General features: G+C 44.7%; 1 protein-coding gene across 1 annotated transcript in view; it reads left to right on the top strand.

Annotated features, from left to right (window-relative positions):
- dock10 (dedicator of cytokinesis 10) overlaps positions 1 to 14,953 on the top strand; it is a 127,376-nt gene that overhangs the window by 84,955 nt on the left and 27,468 nt on the right. The window contains 7 exon segments of the mRNA XM_045724330.1: positions 1,203 to 1,250; positions 6,311 to 6,415; positions 10,966 to 11,075; positions 11,390 to 11,505; positions 12,568 to 12,705; positions 12,998 to 13,180; positions 13,544 to 13,654. Coding sequence (XP_045580286.1) covers positions 1,203 to 1,250; positions 6,311 to 6,415; positions 10,966 to 11,075; positions 11,390 to 11,505; positions 12,568 to 12,705; positions 12,998 to 13,180; positions 13,544 to 13,654 — 811 coding nt within the window.

Below are 14,953 nucleotides of genomic sequence, written 5' to 3'. Positions count from 1 at the left end.
GTGCAATGAGCTAAGTAAAGCCCCCCTGGCCAAACCCTCCCCTAACCCGGACGCTGCTGGGCCAATTATGCGCCGCAATATGCGACTCCCCGATCACGGACGTCTGTGATACAGCCCGGGATCGAACCCGGGTCTGTAGAGATGCCTCTAGCACTGCGATGCAGTACCACTCGGGAGGCCCCCAACAATGTATTTTTTTGTTGTTGAACTTTTGTAATCTTAGGCCTATATTCAATCCGGACCGCGGAAGATCTGCGTTATAGCACAATTTACATTTGAGCGCAATTATAGCGCAATTTCCGATTGAGACGTCATATGCAGCGTTTACCGTAAGTGTGGTCTCTGCGAATAACATTGCCTTTAAAAGTCAATCCCGCAGTCCGGATTGAATCTACCTAACTTGAACTCTGGTAGTTCAACTATAAGTATGACTTTGTCCTCTCATTACAGAGAGGGAGGGAGGGAGGGAGGTATGCAAAGCAGAAAGAGACAGAAGAGAAAGGGAATGATGGGAGACTTGGCAGAGGGGAACGGATGAGACCGATAAAATAGAGAGAGAAAAAGAAAGAAAGAGAGAGGGAGTGTGGCTGTAAAACTGCTGAGATTTATAGAGGGATAGGCCCCAACTGTTCTCCCCTAGCCTCCACTCAGCTCTGCAGTAAATTCACTGTGTTTCCTGTCTCTGTTGGAGCTTCCAAGACAGAGTACTGCAGTACCTGTCCTCAGCTCACAGTGGACACACATACACACACACACACACACACACACACACACACACACATACATACATACATACATACATACATACATACATACATACATACATACATACATACACACACACACACACACATACATACATACATACACACACACACACACACACACACACACACACACACACATACATACATACATACATACATACATACATACATACATACATACATACACACACACACACACACACACACACACACACACACACACATACATACATACACACATACATACATACATACATACATACATACATACATACATACATACATACATACATACATACATACATTCACACATCGTGATTGCACAAACACATACATGCATCGTGACGGCACGCACAACACATACCCACACACGTACAAACTTACACTCGACACACACACCCTAATACACACTCTCTCTCCTCTTCCTCTATGCAGGCTGTGTCTCCAGCACTTCAGATTCCTGGGGAAGCGCCACATAGCCAGGTAAGTGTTAGCCTTCCACAGGGGCTTTTACCTGACACTATGAACCTGCTTCTGTTCCTCCTCTCCCACTCAGAGGTTGTGTGTCCCTGTGTGTGCATTGTTTTTTACCAATGATAGACATGCAACAGAACCTTCTGTCAGATTGTGTGAAATGTAATGTTTGCTCAACAGCCAGATACACACACACACACACACACACATTAAACTACACACACACACGCTCAACTACCCTCCCCCCAACCGACACACAGTCACACACACACTTAATGTGCATAATGAATGCGCACGCAACCTTCGGTCACACACAAACACACAAACGTAATATGTGTACTGTATGAGTATGCACACACACCCAGGCTGCTCCCAGGGTGCAGGTTGGGTCTGTCTGTCTGTCTGTCTGTCTGTCTGTCTGTCTGTCTGTCTGTCTGTCTGTCTGTCTGTCTGTCTGTCTGTCTGTCTGTCTGTCTGTCTGTCTGTCTGTCTGTCTGTCTGTCTGTCTGTCTGCGTCTACTGGGGAGACAAGAACGAGGGTGGATCCCCTGCCAACACCATAGTTATCCTGCTGCTGGCTGCAGTCGAGAGGGAGGGAGAAGAGAGAGAGAGGGAGGGAGAAGAGAGAGAGAGGGAGGGAGAAGAGAGAGAGAGGGAGGGAGAAGAGAAGAGAGAGGGAGGGAGAAGAGAGAGAGGGAGGGAGAAGAGAGAGAGAGGGAGGGAGAAGAGAGAGAGGGGGAGGGAGAAGAGAAGAGAGAGGGAGGGAGAAGAGAGAGAGGGAGGGAGAAGAGAGAGAGAGAGAGAGGGAGGGAGAAGAGAGAGAGAGGGAGGGAGGGAGAAGAGAGAGAGGGAGGGAGGGAGAAGAGAGAGAGGGAGGGAGAAGAGAGAGAGAGGGAGGGAGAAGAGAGAGAGGGAGGGAGGGAGAAGAGAGAGAGGGAGGGAGGGAGAAGAGAGAGAGAGAGAGAGGGAGGGAGAAGAGAGAGAGGGAGGGAGGGAGAAGAGAGAGAGGGAGGGAGGGAGAAAAGAGAGAGGGAGGGAGGGAGAAAAGAGAGGGAGGGAGAAGAGAGAGAGAGGGAGGGAGAAGAGAGAGAGAGGGAGGGAGAAGAGAGAGAGAGAGGGAGGGAGAGAGAGAGAGAGAGAGGGAGGGAGGGAGAAGAGAGAGAGGGAGGGAGAAAAGAGAGGGAGGGAGAAGAGAGAGAGAGGGAGGGAGAAGAGAGAGAGAGGGAGGGAGAAGAGAGAGAGAGAGGGAGGGAGAAGAGAGAGAGAGGGAGGGAGACAAGGGGGAAAATATTATTAATGGCAGACACACAAAGATGTTGACAGGGGGGGGGTAGTTTAGAAATGGTGTGTCTGTTTGGTGTGTCTGTCTGTTTGTTGGTGACGAGCCTGATCACCTGGATATACTCTGGTGAGCTCAAACCAGTGTGTGATGCTGTTCAATTCACACCTCCGATATAGGTATTGGTGTACACTTTGTGTGTGTGTGCATGTGTACACATGTTTTCTCTCTCTGTGGTGTGTGTGTGTGTGTGTGTGGTGGGGGGGGGGGTGGATCCTGGAGCAGAGCCAATGGCTTTCCCAGACAGACTTTTTCTCCTCGCCTGGATTTGAATTCCTCTCCGCTAATTTCATTAGTCCTTATTTCCTCCTCAGTGTGAAGAAGAAGCAGAGACTTTATTTTTTCTTCTTGTTCTCTTTTTGTCGGAGCCAACAAAAGGCTGGGAATGCGGTGTGTTTAGCTATGTCAGGCATTAGTAGAATAAAGACGAATGGGGCTGGAAGACGTTGGGTGTGTCCCAAATGGCAGCCTAGTGCACTACTTTTGACCAGAGCCCGTAAGGGAACTATAAAGGGAATAGGGTGCCATTTGGGTCACAGACGTTGTCTGGGGCTGGTCAGTAACATGCAACCTTAATCAGAGAGGCTGCTGGGGGATTTGAATACGCTCTCGCTCTCTCTCTCTCTCTCTCTCTCCTTCTACGAGGTGCCAAGCCTTTGATGCCTGTCTGAACTGAGTGTGAGCTGTTTTTTGAAGTAGGCCGATGACTTGCGCGTTGTGCATCCACATCGCTGTTTGAAGGTTTCACCGAGACATTCCTATAATGTATTCTGTTTCAATTGCGCCTCATTGATTTTTATTTCCCTCTTTTAACCTCATCCAGCACATCTCTCTGTTGAGTGGATACAGCCTAGCAGGAGCATACATACAGTGATGCGTTAACACACAGCACACCTGTAACACTGGCTGTGTCCCAAATAGCACCATATTCACTTTATAGTGCACTACTTTTGACCAGAGCCATATGGCCCCTGCTCCTATTCCCTTTATAGTGCACTACCTTTGGCCAAGATGTATTCCCTTTATAGTGCGCTACTTTTGACCAGAACCCTATGGGCAGTAGTACGGCAAAAGTAGTAGGGCACACCGCCCTATCCCACCTGGACAAGAGGATCCCTATGCGAGAATGCTGTTCATCGACTACAGCTCTGCTTTCAACACCACAGTGCCCTCCAAGCTTGTCACTAAGCTCAGGGCCCTGGGTCTGAACTCCTCCTGACGGGCCGACCCCAGGTGGTGAGGGTAGGCAACAATGACAAGACTACAGGGAGGACGTTAGAGCCCTGGTGGAGTGGTGCTATGACAACAAACTAACCCTCTGTGTAAAAAAAAAAGAGAAAAAAGGAGCTGATCGTGGACTTCAGGAGACAGCAGAGGGAGCACTCCCCCATCCACTCAACCCCACCGACGCCGTGGTGAAGAAGGCACAACAGCGCCTCTACAACCTCAGGTGGCTGAAGACATTCCGCATGGCCCCTAGAGACCCTGACGCACTTCTACAGATGCACCATTGAGAGTATTCTGTCGGGCTGCGTCACCGCCTCGTATGGCAACTGCACCGCCCTCAACCGGAGGGTGGTGCCATTCGCCTGTCGTATCACCGGGGACACGCTGCCTGCCCTTCAGGACATTTACAGCACTCAGTGTTAAAGGAAGGCCAAGAAGATCATCAAGGACCTGAGCCATCCGAGCTGCTTCCTTCTGGCAGAGCGAGACGATACAGGTGCATCAAAGCGTGGACCGAGAGACTGAAAAGCAGCTTCTATCTCCAGGCCATCGGACTGTTGAACAGCCATCACTAGCCAGCTATCTGCCTTGCACCTTGAAACTAATGCCCCATATACCTCATATTCTGTATATATACTGTTGTTTACTCACTCTATGTATACTGTATTCTCCACATAGCCTATCCTAATATACCTTGCTTCTACTGTACATACCATTTTCTTATTCATTTTTTTATCATTTTACCCCCCTTGTTCGCCCCAATTTCATGAAATCCTGTTACGATCTTGTCTCATCGCTGCAACTCCCGACATGCTTGGGAGAGGTGAAGGTCGAGTCGTGCATCCTTTCGAAACATGACCCGCCAAGCCACGCTTCTTAACACCCACTCACTTAACCTGGAAGCCAGCTGCACCAATGTTTCAGAGAAAACACCGTTCAACTGACAACCGAAGTCAGCTTGCAGGCGCCCGGCCCGCCACAAAGAGTCACTAGAGCGTGATGAGCCAAGTAAAGCCCCCCCCCAGCCAAACCCTCCCCTAACCCGGACAACGCAGGGCCAATTGTGCGCCACCCTATGGGACTCCCAGTCATGGATCGAACCCCAGGCTGTAGTGACGCCGCAACACTGCGATGTAGTGCCTTAGACCACTGCGCCACTCGGGAGGCCAATACATACCATTTTCTTTCCAAATGATATACTGTCTATACACACCATGTATTTATATTCTAGATTCTGACACAGGCTCACTCGAATATCTTTACCCCTGGATTATTAATTGGACCAGTTCTGTCATTTCTTGATATCTTGATTAGATTTTTTTTATTGATTGTTTATTTGTATTGTATTTGCGAGACATTCTACTGCACTGTTGGAGCTAGAAACATAAGCATTTTGCTGCACCTGTTAAAACCCCTGCAAATCTGTCTACCCGGCCAATTAACTTTGATTTAATTTGACAAAGGGGATAGGGTGCCATTTGGAAAGGCATCCACTGAACGGCTGTTTTCTATTACAATCTGTAATATTAAACATTAAACACACTCGTAAACAATGATATTACATGTTAACAGACTGATCACACTGGAATGTGTGTCTCTGTGTCTTGCCTTGCCCTGTGTGTTGTCTACTCCACGTGTTGATGTGTGTAATTGACGTGTTAATGGAGGTCTATGTGACTGCACATTTATTGATGGCCACACATGTGATGAATTTGGACTGATTCCGTACTGTTTAACCCTGAAACTTTTGCTGTGATGTGTGTGTCGCTACTGCATGGCTTTTGCTGCTGTCATGTGCAAGCTAATGATCATGTAGCATGATGGCCATCTTCCTCTCCATCCATCATCCCGCCGTCCGTCCATCCACCCATCCGCTGCTCTACATTCTCTGTGATAACTGGCCGTAGTAGAATCAGTGACCTGCCCACTAAGAAATCTGCTCATTGATATAGCATTAGCTGGTTAGGCCAAGCATTTAGCTCAATGCACATGTTAATCTCTGTCACCACATACCGTAGCTACTGTATTAGCAACAAGCAAACTAGGACGCATTTACTAAAGCTCTCTGACCCTTACTTCCAACTAATGCTCTCTATAGCTCTTAAAATACTTCCACAATGACGGCAACGTCAACCTAACGTTGGAAAAATATCATTTTTCTTTATCTAACACTACTAACCCCGCTACCTCGCTATGGCTGTGTCCCATGCTGAAATGACCCCCTCCTCTTTCTGCTTGGCTTGATGGCTTTAGCCCACCTGAGCCCATATTTATTAAAAGTGTTTCAGAGTAGGAGTGCTGATCTAGGATCAGGACCCCCCTGTCCATAATAATCTGATTCATTATGATATAAAAGGCTAAACTGATCCTAGATCAGCACTCCTACTCTGAGACGCTTGATAAATCCGGGCCGTGATGTTCATTTCGACAACGAGGAGGAAGAGTATGATGATAATGATGATGGTGGTGTGACTTAACGCTGGTGTCATTGGCTTGTGAACAGGAAGCTAGCAGCCGCGGTAAAGCTGGCCCAGGCCACCCAGAACAATGGCACCCTGAAGGGCTCTAACCATTCCACCCAGTCCTCCTCAGGCCTGCTCCCTCAATGGTAAACGCACAGTCGCCACCTGGGGGCCCCTCCACACAGGGAGCAGGGTGAAGTTTCCCCTACACCCTGATCTTGGATCAGTTTAACATTTGCCCAACTAATGGTTATAGTTAGGATTGGGGGCAGGGAGGCTGATCCTAGATCTGTACCTAGGGGAAACTTCACCTCGGAGCACCTCACAGCGTCCGACACGAACTCACACACATACGTACCCTTTTCACACTACTGAGCTGAGCTGTGCCGAGCTGAGCTGAGCCGAGCTGTACTCCGCTGGCCTGGTTACACATCCACTATAGTTGCTGGAACCGTGCAGGAGAGAACAATGTGAAAAGAAAGTATCCGAGCCAGTACAATATAGTTCAGGTTGGTACGATAGTGTGAAAAGGTAATAATATATAGATGTGTTTATTAATTGTAATTGTTAGTCATAGTTAGGTGGGTAATACATCATAAAACACTGAGTGAGCTGTGTAGAATAGTTCAGAAAACCGCAATTTAGTTGTTAACTACATGTTTTTATGCAGGTTAGATAAGGATCACTGGACTTACAGTAATACTACAAATTTGTTGCGTTACAAAGTGGGATTAAAATTGATTTAATTGTAATTTTGATCTACACAAAATACTCCATAATGTCAAAGTGAAAAGGAAATTCTACGCATTTTTACAAATGAATAACAATTAAATAACTAAAATATAGTCGTTGCATAAGTATTCACCCACTTTGTTTAGGCAAACCTAAATTACTTCAGAAGTCAAACTTGGCTTAACAAATCACATAATGACTTATATGGACTCACTCTGTGTGAAATAATAGGGGTTGACATGATTTTTGAATGATTACCACTTCCTCTGTCCCCCATACAATATCTATAAGGTCCCTCAGTCAAGTATTGAATTTCAAGCACAGATTTTCAAGCACAGATCTTTAAGCATGGTCAAGTTAATAATTATGCTGTGGATGATGTGTTAAAGTGCAAGAGTTCAATGGCTGGGATGGGAGAAAACAGGATGGATCAACAACATTGTAGTGACTCTACAATAATGACCTAAATGACAGAGTGAAAAGAAGAATACAAATATACATAATACAAATAGTCCAAAACATGCATATGTATGCAACAAGGCACTAAAGTAATACTGAAGAAGAAAAAAAACGGCAAAGGAATACACATTTTTGCCTAAATGCAAAGCCTTATGTTTGGAGAAAATCCAACACAACACATCACTGAGGAACTGCCTCCTTTTCTCAAGCATTGTGGTGGCTGCATCATGGTATGAGTATACTTGACATCAGCAAAGACTGTGGAGTTTTTCAGGATGAAAAGAAACGGGATGGTGCTAAGCATAGGAAAACCTGCTTCATTCTGCTTTACACCAGACACTGACTGGAAGAGGAATTCACTTTTCAGCATGAGAATAACCTACACAAAGCCAAATCTACATTGGAGTTTCTTACCAAGAAGACAGTGAATGTTCCTGAGTGGCCAAGTTGCCGTTTTTACTTAAATCTGCTTGAAAATATATTGCAAGACTTGAAAATTGCTCTCTAGCCTTGATCCCCAACACCTTGGCAGAGCTTGAAGAATTTTTGTAAAGAATAATGGCCAATACAAGTAGGTGTGCAAAGCTCTTATGAAGCTTACTTAAGAAGACTGACTCACAGCTGTAACTGTTGCCAAAGGTGTTTCCAACATGTATTGACACGGGGTGAATACTTATCTAATCAAGGTACAGTTGAAGTCGGAGGTTTACATACACCTTAGCCAAATACATTTAAACGCAGTTTTTCGCAATTCCTGACATTTAATCCTAGTAAAGATTCCATGTCTTAGGTCAGTTAGGATCACCACTTTATTTTAAGAATGTGAAATGTCAGAATAATAGTAGAGAGAATGATTTATTTCAGCTTTTATTTATTTCATCACATTGGGTCAGAAGTTTACATACACTCAATTAGTATTTGGTAGCATTAACTTGGGTCAAACGTTTCGGGTAGCCTTCCACAAGTTCTGCCCTCAAATTTTCTATAGGCTTGAGGTCAGGACTTTGTGATGGCCACTCCGAAACCTTGACTTTGTTGTCCTTAAGCCATTTTTCCACAACTTTGGAAGTATGCTCGGGATCATTGTTCATTTGGAAGACCCATTTGCGACCAAGCTTTAACTTCCTGAGTGATGTCTTGAGATGTTGCTTCAATATATCCACATAATTTTTCTACCTCATGATGCCATCTATTTTGTGAAGTGCACCAGTCCCTCCTGCAACAAAGCACCATTTTTTACATTTACATTTTAGTCATTTAGCAGACGCTCTTATCCAGAGCGACTTACAGTAGTGAATGCATACATTTCATACATTTTATTTCATGCATTTAAAAAAAAAATGTTGTACTGGCCCCCCGTGGGAATCGAACCCACAACCCTGGCGTTGCACACACCATGCTGGCGTTGCAAACACCATACTCTACCAACTGAGCCACAACACAACATGATGCTGCCACCCCCGTGCTTCACGGTTGGAATGGTGTTCTTCGGCTTGCAAACCTCCCACTTTTTCCTCCAAACATAACGATGGTCATTATGGCCAAACAGTTCTATTTTTGTTTCATCAGACCAGAGGACATTTCTCCAAAAAATATGATATTTGTCCACATGTGCGGTTGCAAACCGTAGTCTGGCTTTTTTATGGCGATTTTGGAGCAGTGGCTTCTTCCTTGCTGAGCGGCCTTTCAGGTTATGTCGATTATAGCACTCATTTTACTGTGGATATAGATACTTTTGTACCTGTTTCCTCCAGCATCTTCACAAGGTCCTTTGCTGTTGTTCTGGGATTGATTTGCACTTTTCGCACCAAAGTACGTTCATCTCTAGGAGACAGAACGCGTCTCCTTCCTGAGCGGTATGATGGCTGCGTGGTCCCATGGTGTTTATACTTGCATACTATTGTTTGTACAGATGACCGTGGTACCTTCAGGCGTTTGGAAATTGCTCCTTAAAGATGAACCAGACTTGTGGAGGTCTACAATTGTTTTTCTGAGGTCTTGGCTGATTTCTTTTGATTTTCCCATGATGTCACGCAAAGAGGCACTGAGTTTGAAGGTAGGCCTTGAAATACATCCACAGGTACACCTCCAATTGACTCACATTACGTCAATTAGCCTATCAGAAGCTTCTAAAGCCATGAAATCATTTTCTGGGATTTTCCAAGCTGTTTAAAGGCACAGTCAACTTAGCGTATGTAAACTTCTGACCCACTGGAATTGTGATAAGTGAAATAATCTGTCTGTAAACAATTGTTTGAAAAATGTGGTGTCATGCACAAAGTAAATGTCCTAACCAACTTGCCAAAACTATAGTTTGTTAAAACAATAAATGTGTGGAGTGGTTGAAAAACGAGTTTTAATGACTCCAACCTAAGTGTAGGTAAACTTCCTTTATTTGTCATGAATCAACAACAACAAAAATGGAACATTTTTCTTCCTTTGACATTACAGAGTAATTTGTGTAGATTGATGAAAAAAAAGACTATTAAATCCATTTTAATCCCACTTTGTAAAGCAACAAAATGTGAAAAAAGTTCAAGACTTTCTATCGGCACTGTAGCTAGGTGTCTTTAACATGGAGTTGAGTGATAGAGATGGAAATGATTTATTCTGTTCCACTTTATTTAGAACTTGACTTTTTTGTCCAGTAATATATAAAAAAAATGTCTCCAGTAAACTATACATTTTTTGTCCAGTTAACTATACATTTTTTGTCCAGTAAACTATAAGTAGGACTTAAAACAGCTGAGTTTGTGTACACCATTTGTCCGGTTATGAGTTTAGTTCATCATTGCTGTTCATCAGTGTCGTCTTCATGGTCCTGAACACGTGACCATCCATGGTGGACATTGTGAGTGTGTCATGTGATAGTGTGGCGGCCACTCTGTTTTCTCATCATGCCCCTCAGTGTCTACCATACGTGTGGCGTGGTGTAATTGGCTAGTCCTTTGTTTGCATATCCTCCCCCATTAAAAATAGAATCCCTGTCTTAACAGCAATCCCTTTTAACTATGGTTGCATTAACCTGTGTGTTGTCACGTTACAGGTGATAATGTTTTCTTAGGCATTTTCACACACTTAGGACCAATCCCAAATGGACCCCTGGACTACGCCCTATGCACTTGTGGAGATTTGACAGGTGCAATCAATACATGCCCCTATTTGCCCTTTGATAGGTTAAGCGGATTGTTTCTACCAATCACATCCTCTCAGATCTCCACAAGTGCATAGGTCGTAGGGTCTAGGGGTCCATTTGGGATTAGACCGCAGTGCAGAATTACAGGATGTTTTCAAGGCGGAGTGAATATATCGGGCGTCGTGTTCACGAAACGTAAAACATGAAACGGATCAAAGGAGCGTTCATATTGGACAAGTTCACAGAGTATCTCCTTCGTTTCAAACCACTTGCACCCGTTTCATCCCTGCTGAACACCACCCCGACTTGCGAGGTTGAGAGTTACGTGTTGACCCTCTGACCTCTAACCCCTGACCTTCTGGTCACCAGGATGCTGTCAGGACAGGATGGCCATCGGCACGCACGCTCCCAGACCATGCCCATCATCCGGGCCAAGAACGCCCTGACCAACCCCAAGCTTCTGCAGATGATGGAGACGGGTAATGTCTCCCCCGATTACGCCCACTCACCCACCATCACTGGGCACTGCCACCCCGGTTCCATTTTAAAACTGTTTAGTTCACATAGTTCACATCTATGTGGTTAGTTAGTTAGCTTTTGTTGTCCTAGGCCAATTAGCTTTTTTATTCTTACCAACCGTCAATAGTGCTATTTCTCAGCTATTACAGTGCTAACAGTACTTGGCTATTACTGTTCTGTTGTCAGGTGTGTGAGGGTTAGTGCTGGGGTTAGGTTTTTGTGTTGTTGCTTGCTGTGCTGCTGTATCATTGCCCCTTTCCTGTCCTTCCCTCAGATGGGAACATCCCAGAGGGTGACCACCTGAGCCCGACGGACATCGAGGCCAATCTGTCCACCGAGGTGGCCCTCATTGTACTGGATGTTCTGGGCCTCTTTGTCCATCACCACAAGGTCAGACAACAACAGTGACCACTGAATGGTCAAACACCGATCTCTACAACCTAGAGACGTGATACGGTTGCTCAATTACAAATGGCTCCGGTCAAAACAGACAAAACTGCATGTCTGGGTTGCTTTACAGAATATAGCAATTGTAGGAATTGTGGGGCAGCCAACTTGAGAATTGAGGAGTGCACAGTAACCTACAAGAACAACAGAAGATAAAATCCCCAACTTGGAATACAAACGTAATATCTCGGATTCAGTGAAGTGAAACAATAATGATTAGTGAAACAGAGCGGTTTTTAGTGTGGATTCCATGTGGAAAAGTCACTGTAGTTCTTAGTAATAACCACAAGGTGGCAGTTGCGTATTAAAATGGGCTCTCATGAATGACCGGTCTAGGATTGCAAAATTCCCCCACAATTCCCAGGTTTCCCAGAAATCCCAGTTGGAAGATTCCTGGAGTCACGAGGGAATTAACAGGAAATCTGTGAGTCCTCCAACCGGGATTTCTGGAGAGCCTCATTCATGAGAGCCCATTTTAATACGCCACTGCCACCTTGTGGTTATTACTAAGAACTACAGTGACTTTTCCACATGGAATCCACACTAAAAACCGCTCTGTTTCACTAATCATTATTGTTTCACTTCACTGAATCCGAGATATTACGTTTGTATTCCAAGTTGGGGATTTTATCTTCTGTTGTTCTTGTAGGTTACTATGCACTCCTCAATTCTCAAGTTGGCTGCCCTACAATTCCTACAATTGCTATATTCTGTAAAGCAACCCAGACATGCTGTTTTGTCTGTTTTGACCGAAGCCATTTGTAATTCATATTACGCTTGCGTCCCAAATGGCACCATTTTCTCTATATAGTGCACTACTTTTGACAAGAGCACTATATAGGCCCTGGTCAAAAATAGTGCACTATATAGGGAATAGGGTAACCTTGCCCCCAGACTCAATTTGTACCGCTGAGCCATCTGGTGGACGAGATTAGGAATAGGGTGCCATTTGGGAAGCACATATGTTGATTGTTTCTTTCTTTGATTGTTCTTTCTCTCCCACAGAAACAGTTACTGCAGGACGAGGGTCAGAACCTGCTGATGAAGAAGGTGTTCGACACCTACCTCCTGTTCTTCCAGATCAATCAGTCCACCAGCACCCTGAGACACGTATTTGCTGCCCTGCGCCTCTTCATACAGAAGGTCTCTGCACTAGCTGATAGCTCTCACACACATACACGTGTGCACACACACTAACTGACTTTATGGACACAGAATGTATTCATAGTACATTACTGATGCTGAGCTCTCTCCTTGTCTCTCGCTCTCTCACTCTTTCTCTTCCTTTCTCTCCCTCCTTATTCCCCCTCTCTCTCTCTCTCTCTCTCTCTCTCTCTCCCTACTTACTCCCTATTTCTCTCTCTTGCTTTTTCTCTCTTTCTTCCTCCCCCATCTCTTCTCTCTATCTCTTTCCTTCCACCCTCTCTCTCTCTAGTTCCCCTCTGCGTTCTTCCAGGGTAAAGCGGACCTGTGTGGCTGCCTGTGCTACGAGATCCTGAAGTGTTGTAACCACCGCTCCAGCTCCACCCAGACTGAGGCCTCCGCGCTCCTCTACTTCTTCATGAGGAAAAACTTTGAGTTCACCAAGGGAAAGTCCATCGTCCGCTCCCACCTACAGGTCAGTCAGCGGAGGTGGAGGGATGTGTATGTGGGCTGTGGTTCTTGGGGTGGAGGTGGTGGGGGGGGTGGTGTGTGTGTGTGTGTGTGTGTGTGTGTGTGTGTGTGTGTGTGTGTGTGTGTGTGTGTGTGTGTGTGTGTGTGTGTGTGCACGCACCAGATCTTTATTTTCACTGTTTTGTGCGGTGAACACAGGGCCTAGATAGAGAAAGGCCAGGATGTTTATCTGGCTGTGTTTACCTCTGAAACAGACTGTTTAGCAGCGGATCAGAGACCACACACACGTCGCCACACTGTTTCAGAGCGGTTGTGATTAGCACCACCTTCACTCTCTTTCTCTCCTCTCTCTTCTCCATCCTTTCAGTTGATCAAGGCAGTGAGTCAGCTGATAGCGGATGCTGGCATCGGGGGCTCACGCTTCCAACAGTCTTTGGCCATCATCAATAACTTTGCCAACGGAGATGCTCCTCTCAAGGTGAGAACAGGGACTGGACTGAGAATTGTGCTGCGTCCCAAATGGCACCCTATTCCCTTTATTAATCCACTACTGTATAAATCAGGGGTGGGCAACTGGCGGGGGAACTCAGTCGGGGTGTCAACTTACTGTTCCGATGTAGAATAGTAGAAAACACAAGGTGCATTTTCTAAATGTGGTTGTTCATCAACAGTTGTTCTCTTGTTATGTCAGTCATTGATAGTCACTCAATTAGCCCACGTCAGCAACATACAAATTTGATTGATAAGTTAGTCTAGCGGCCAGCTATCTAAACTTGTAGTAATCAAGGTGGAATTAGTAGTCATTCTCACTCAGATATCATGTTAAAAACTGCACACATTTCGTTCCACCCAATGTCATAAGGAGTAGAATTGGAAGAAATGAACTCTAAAACTAAAAATAGTGCATGAAATGAGTAATACAATTGCTAAATCTTCTCTCCGCCCCAGGAAAAATGTGTAGAATTGCAGAAAACTAGCTTTAAAAAGCTAAATATTCTCTCCCTCCTATGGCAAAATGTGTAGAATTGCAGAAAACTAGCTTTAAAAAGCTAAATATTCTCTCCCTCCTATGGCAAAATGTGTAGAATTGCAGAAAACTAGCTTTAAAAAGCTAAATATTCTCTCCCTCCTATGGCAAAATGTGTAGAATTGCTATAAATCTGTTGTAAACTGCAAATCTTCCTCTTCGTCCCATGGCAAAAAAATACAATTGTATTTATCACATGTTTCATAAACAACAGGTGTAGACTAACAGTGAAATGCTTACTTACGGGCCCTTCCCAACAATGCAGAGAGAAAAAAACTGGAAAAATTGAAAGATAATAACAGGAGGAATAAAAACACAATGAGTAACGATAACTTGGCTATATACACAGGGTACCAGTACCAAGATGATGTGCAGTACTATTAGGTAATTGAGGTAGATACTGTATTTAGATATAGGTAGGGGTAAAGTGACTAGGCAACAGGATAGATAATAGACAGTAACAGCAGCGTATGTGATGAGTCCAAAGAGTTAGTGCAGTAGCAGAGAGAACAGTCTATGACTTGCGTGTTTTCGACCCTTCATCTGACACTGCATATATTTGTATTTGTATTTATTATGGATCCCAATTAGCTGCTGCCAAGCTACTCTTCCTGGGGTCCGGCAAAATTTAGGCAGTTATACAACTTTAAAAACATTACAATGCATTCATTACAACATTCACAACACACTAAGTGTCTACGCTCAGGCCCATACTACACTACCACATATCTACAATGCAATACAAAACAA

The sequence above is a fragment of the Salmo salar genome, chromosome ssa09 (genome assembly GCF_905237065.1).
Source record: "Salmo salar chromosome ssa09, Ssal_v3.1, whole genome shotgun sequence".
NCBI lineage: Eukaryota > Metazoa > Chordata > Actinopteri > Salmoniformes > Salmonidae > Salmo > Salmo salar.
Note: the sequence above shows the minus strand (reverse complement) of the source record. Positions and strands in the feature narration are given on the sequence as shown.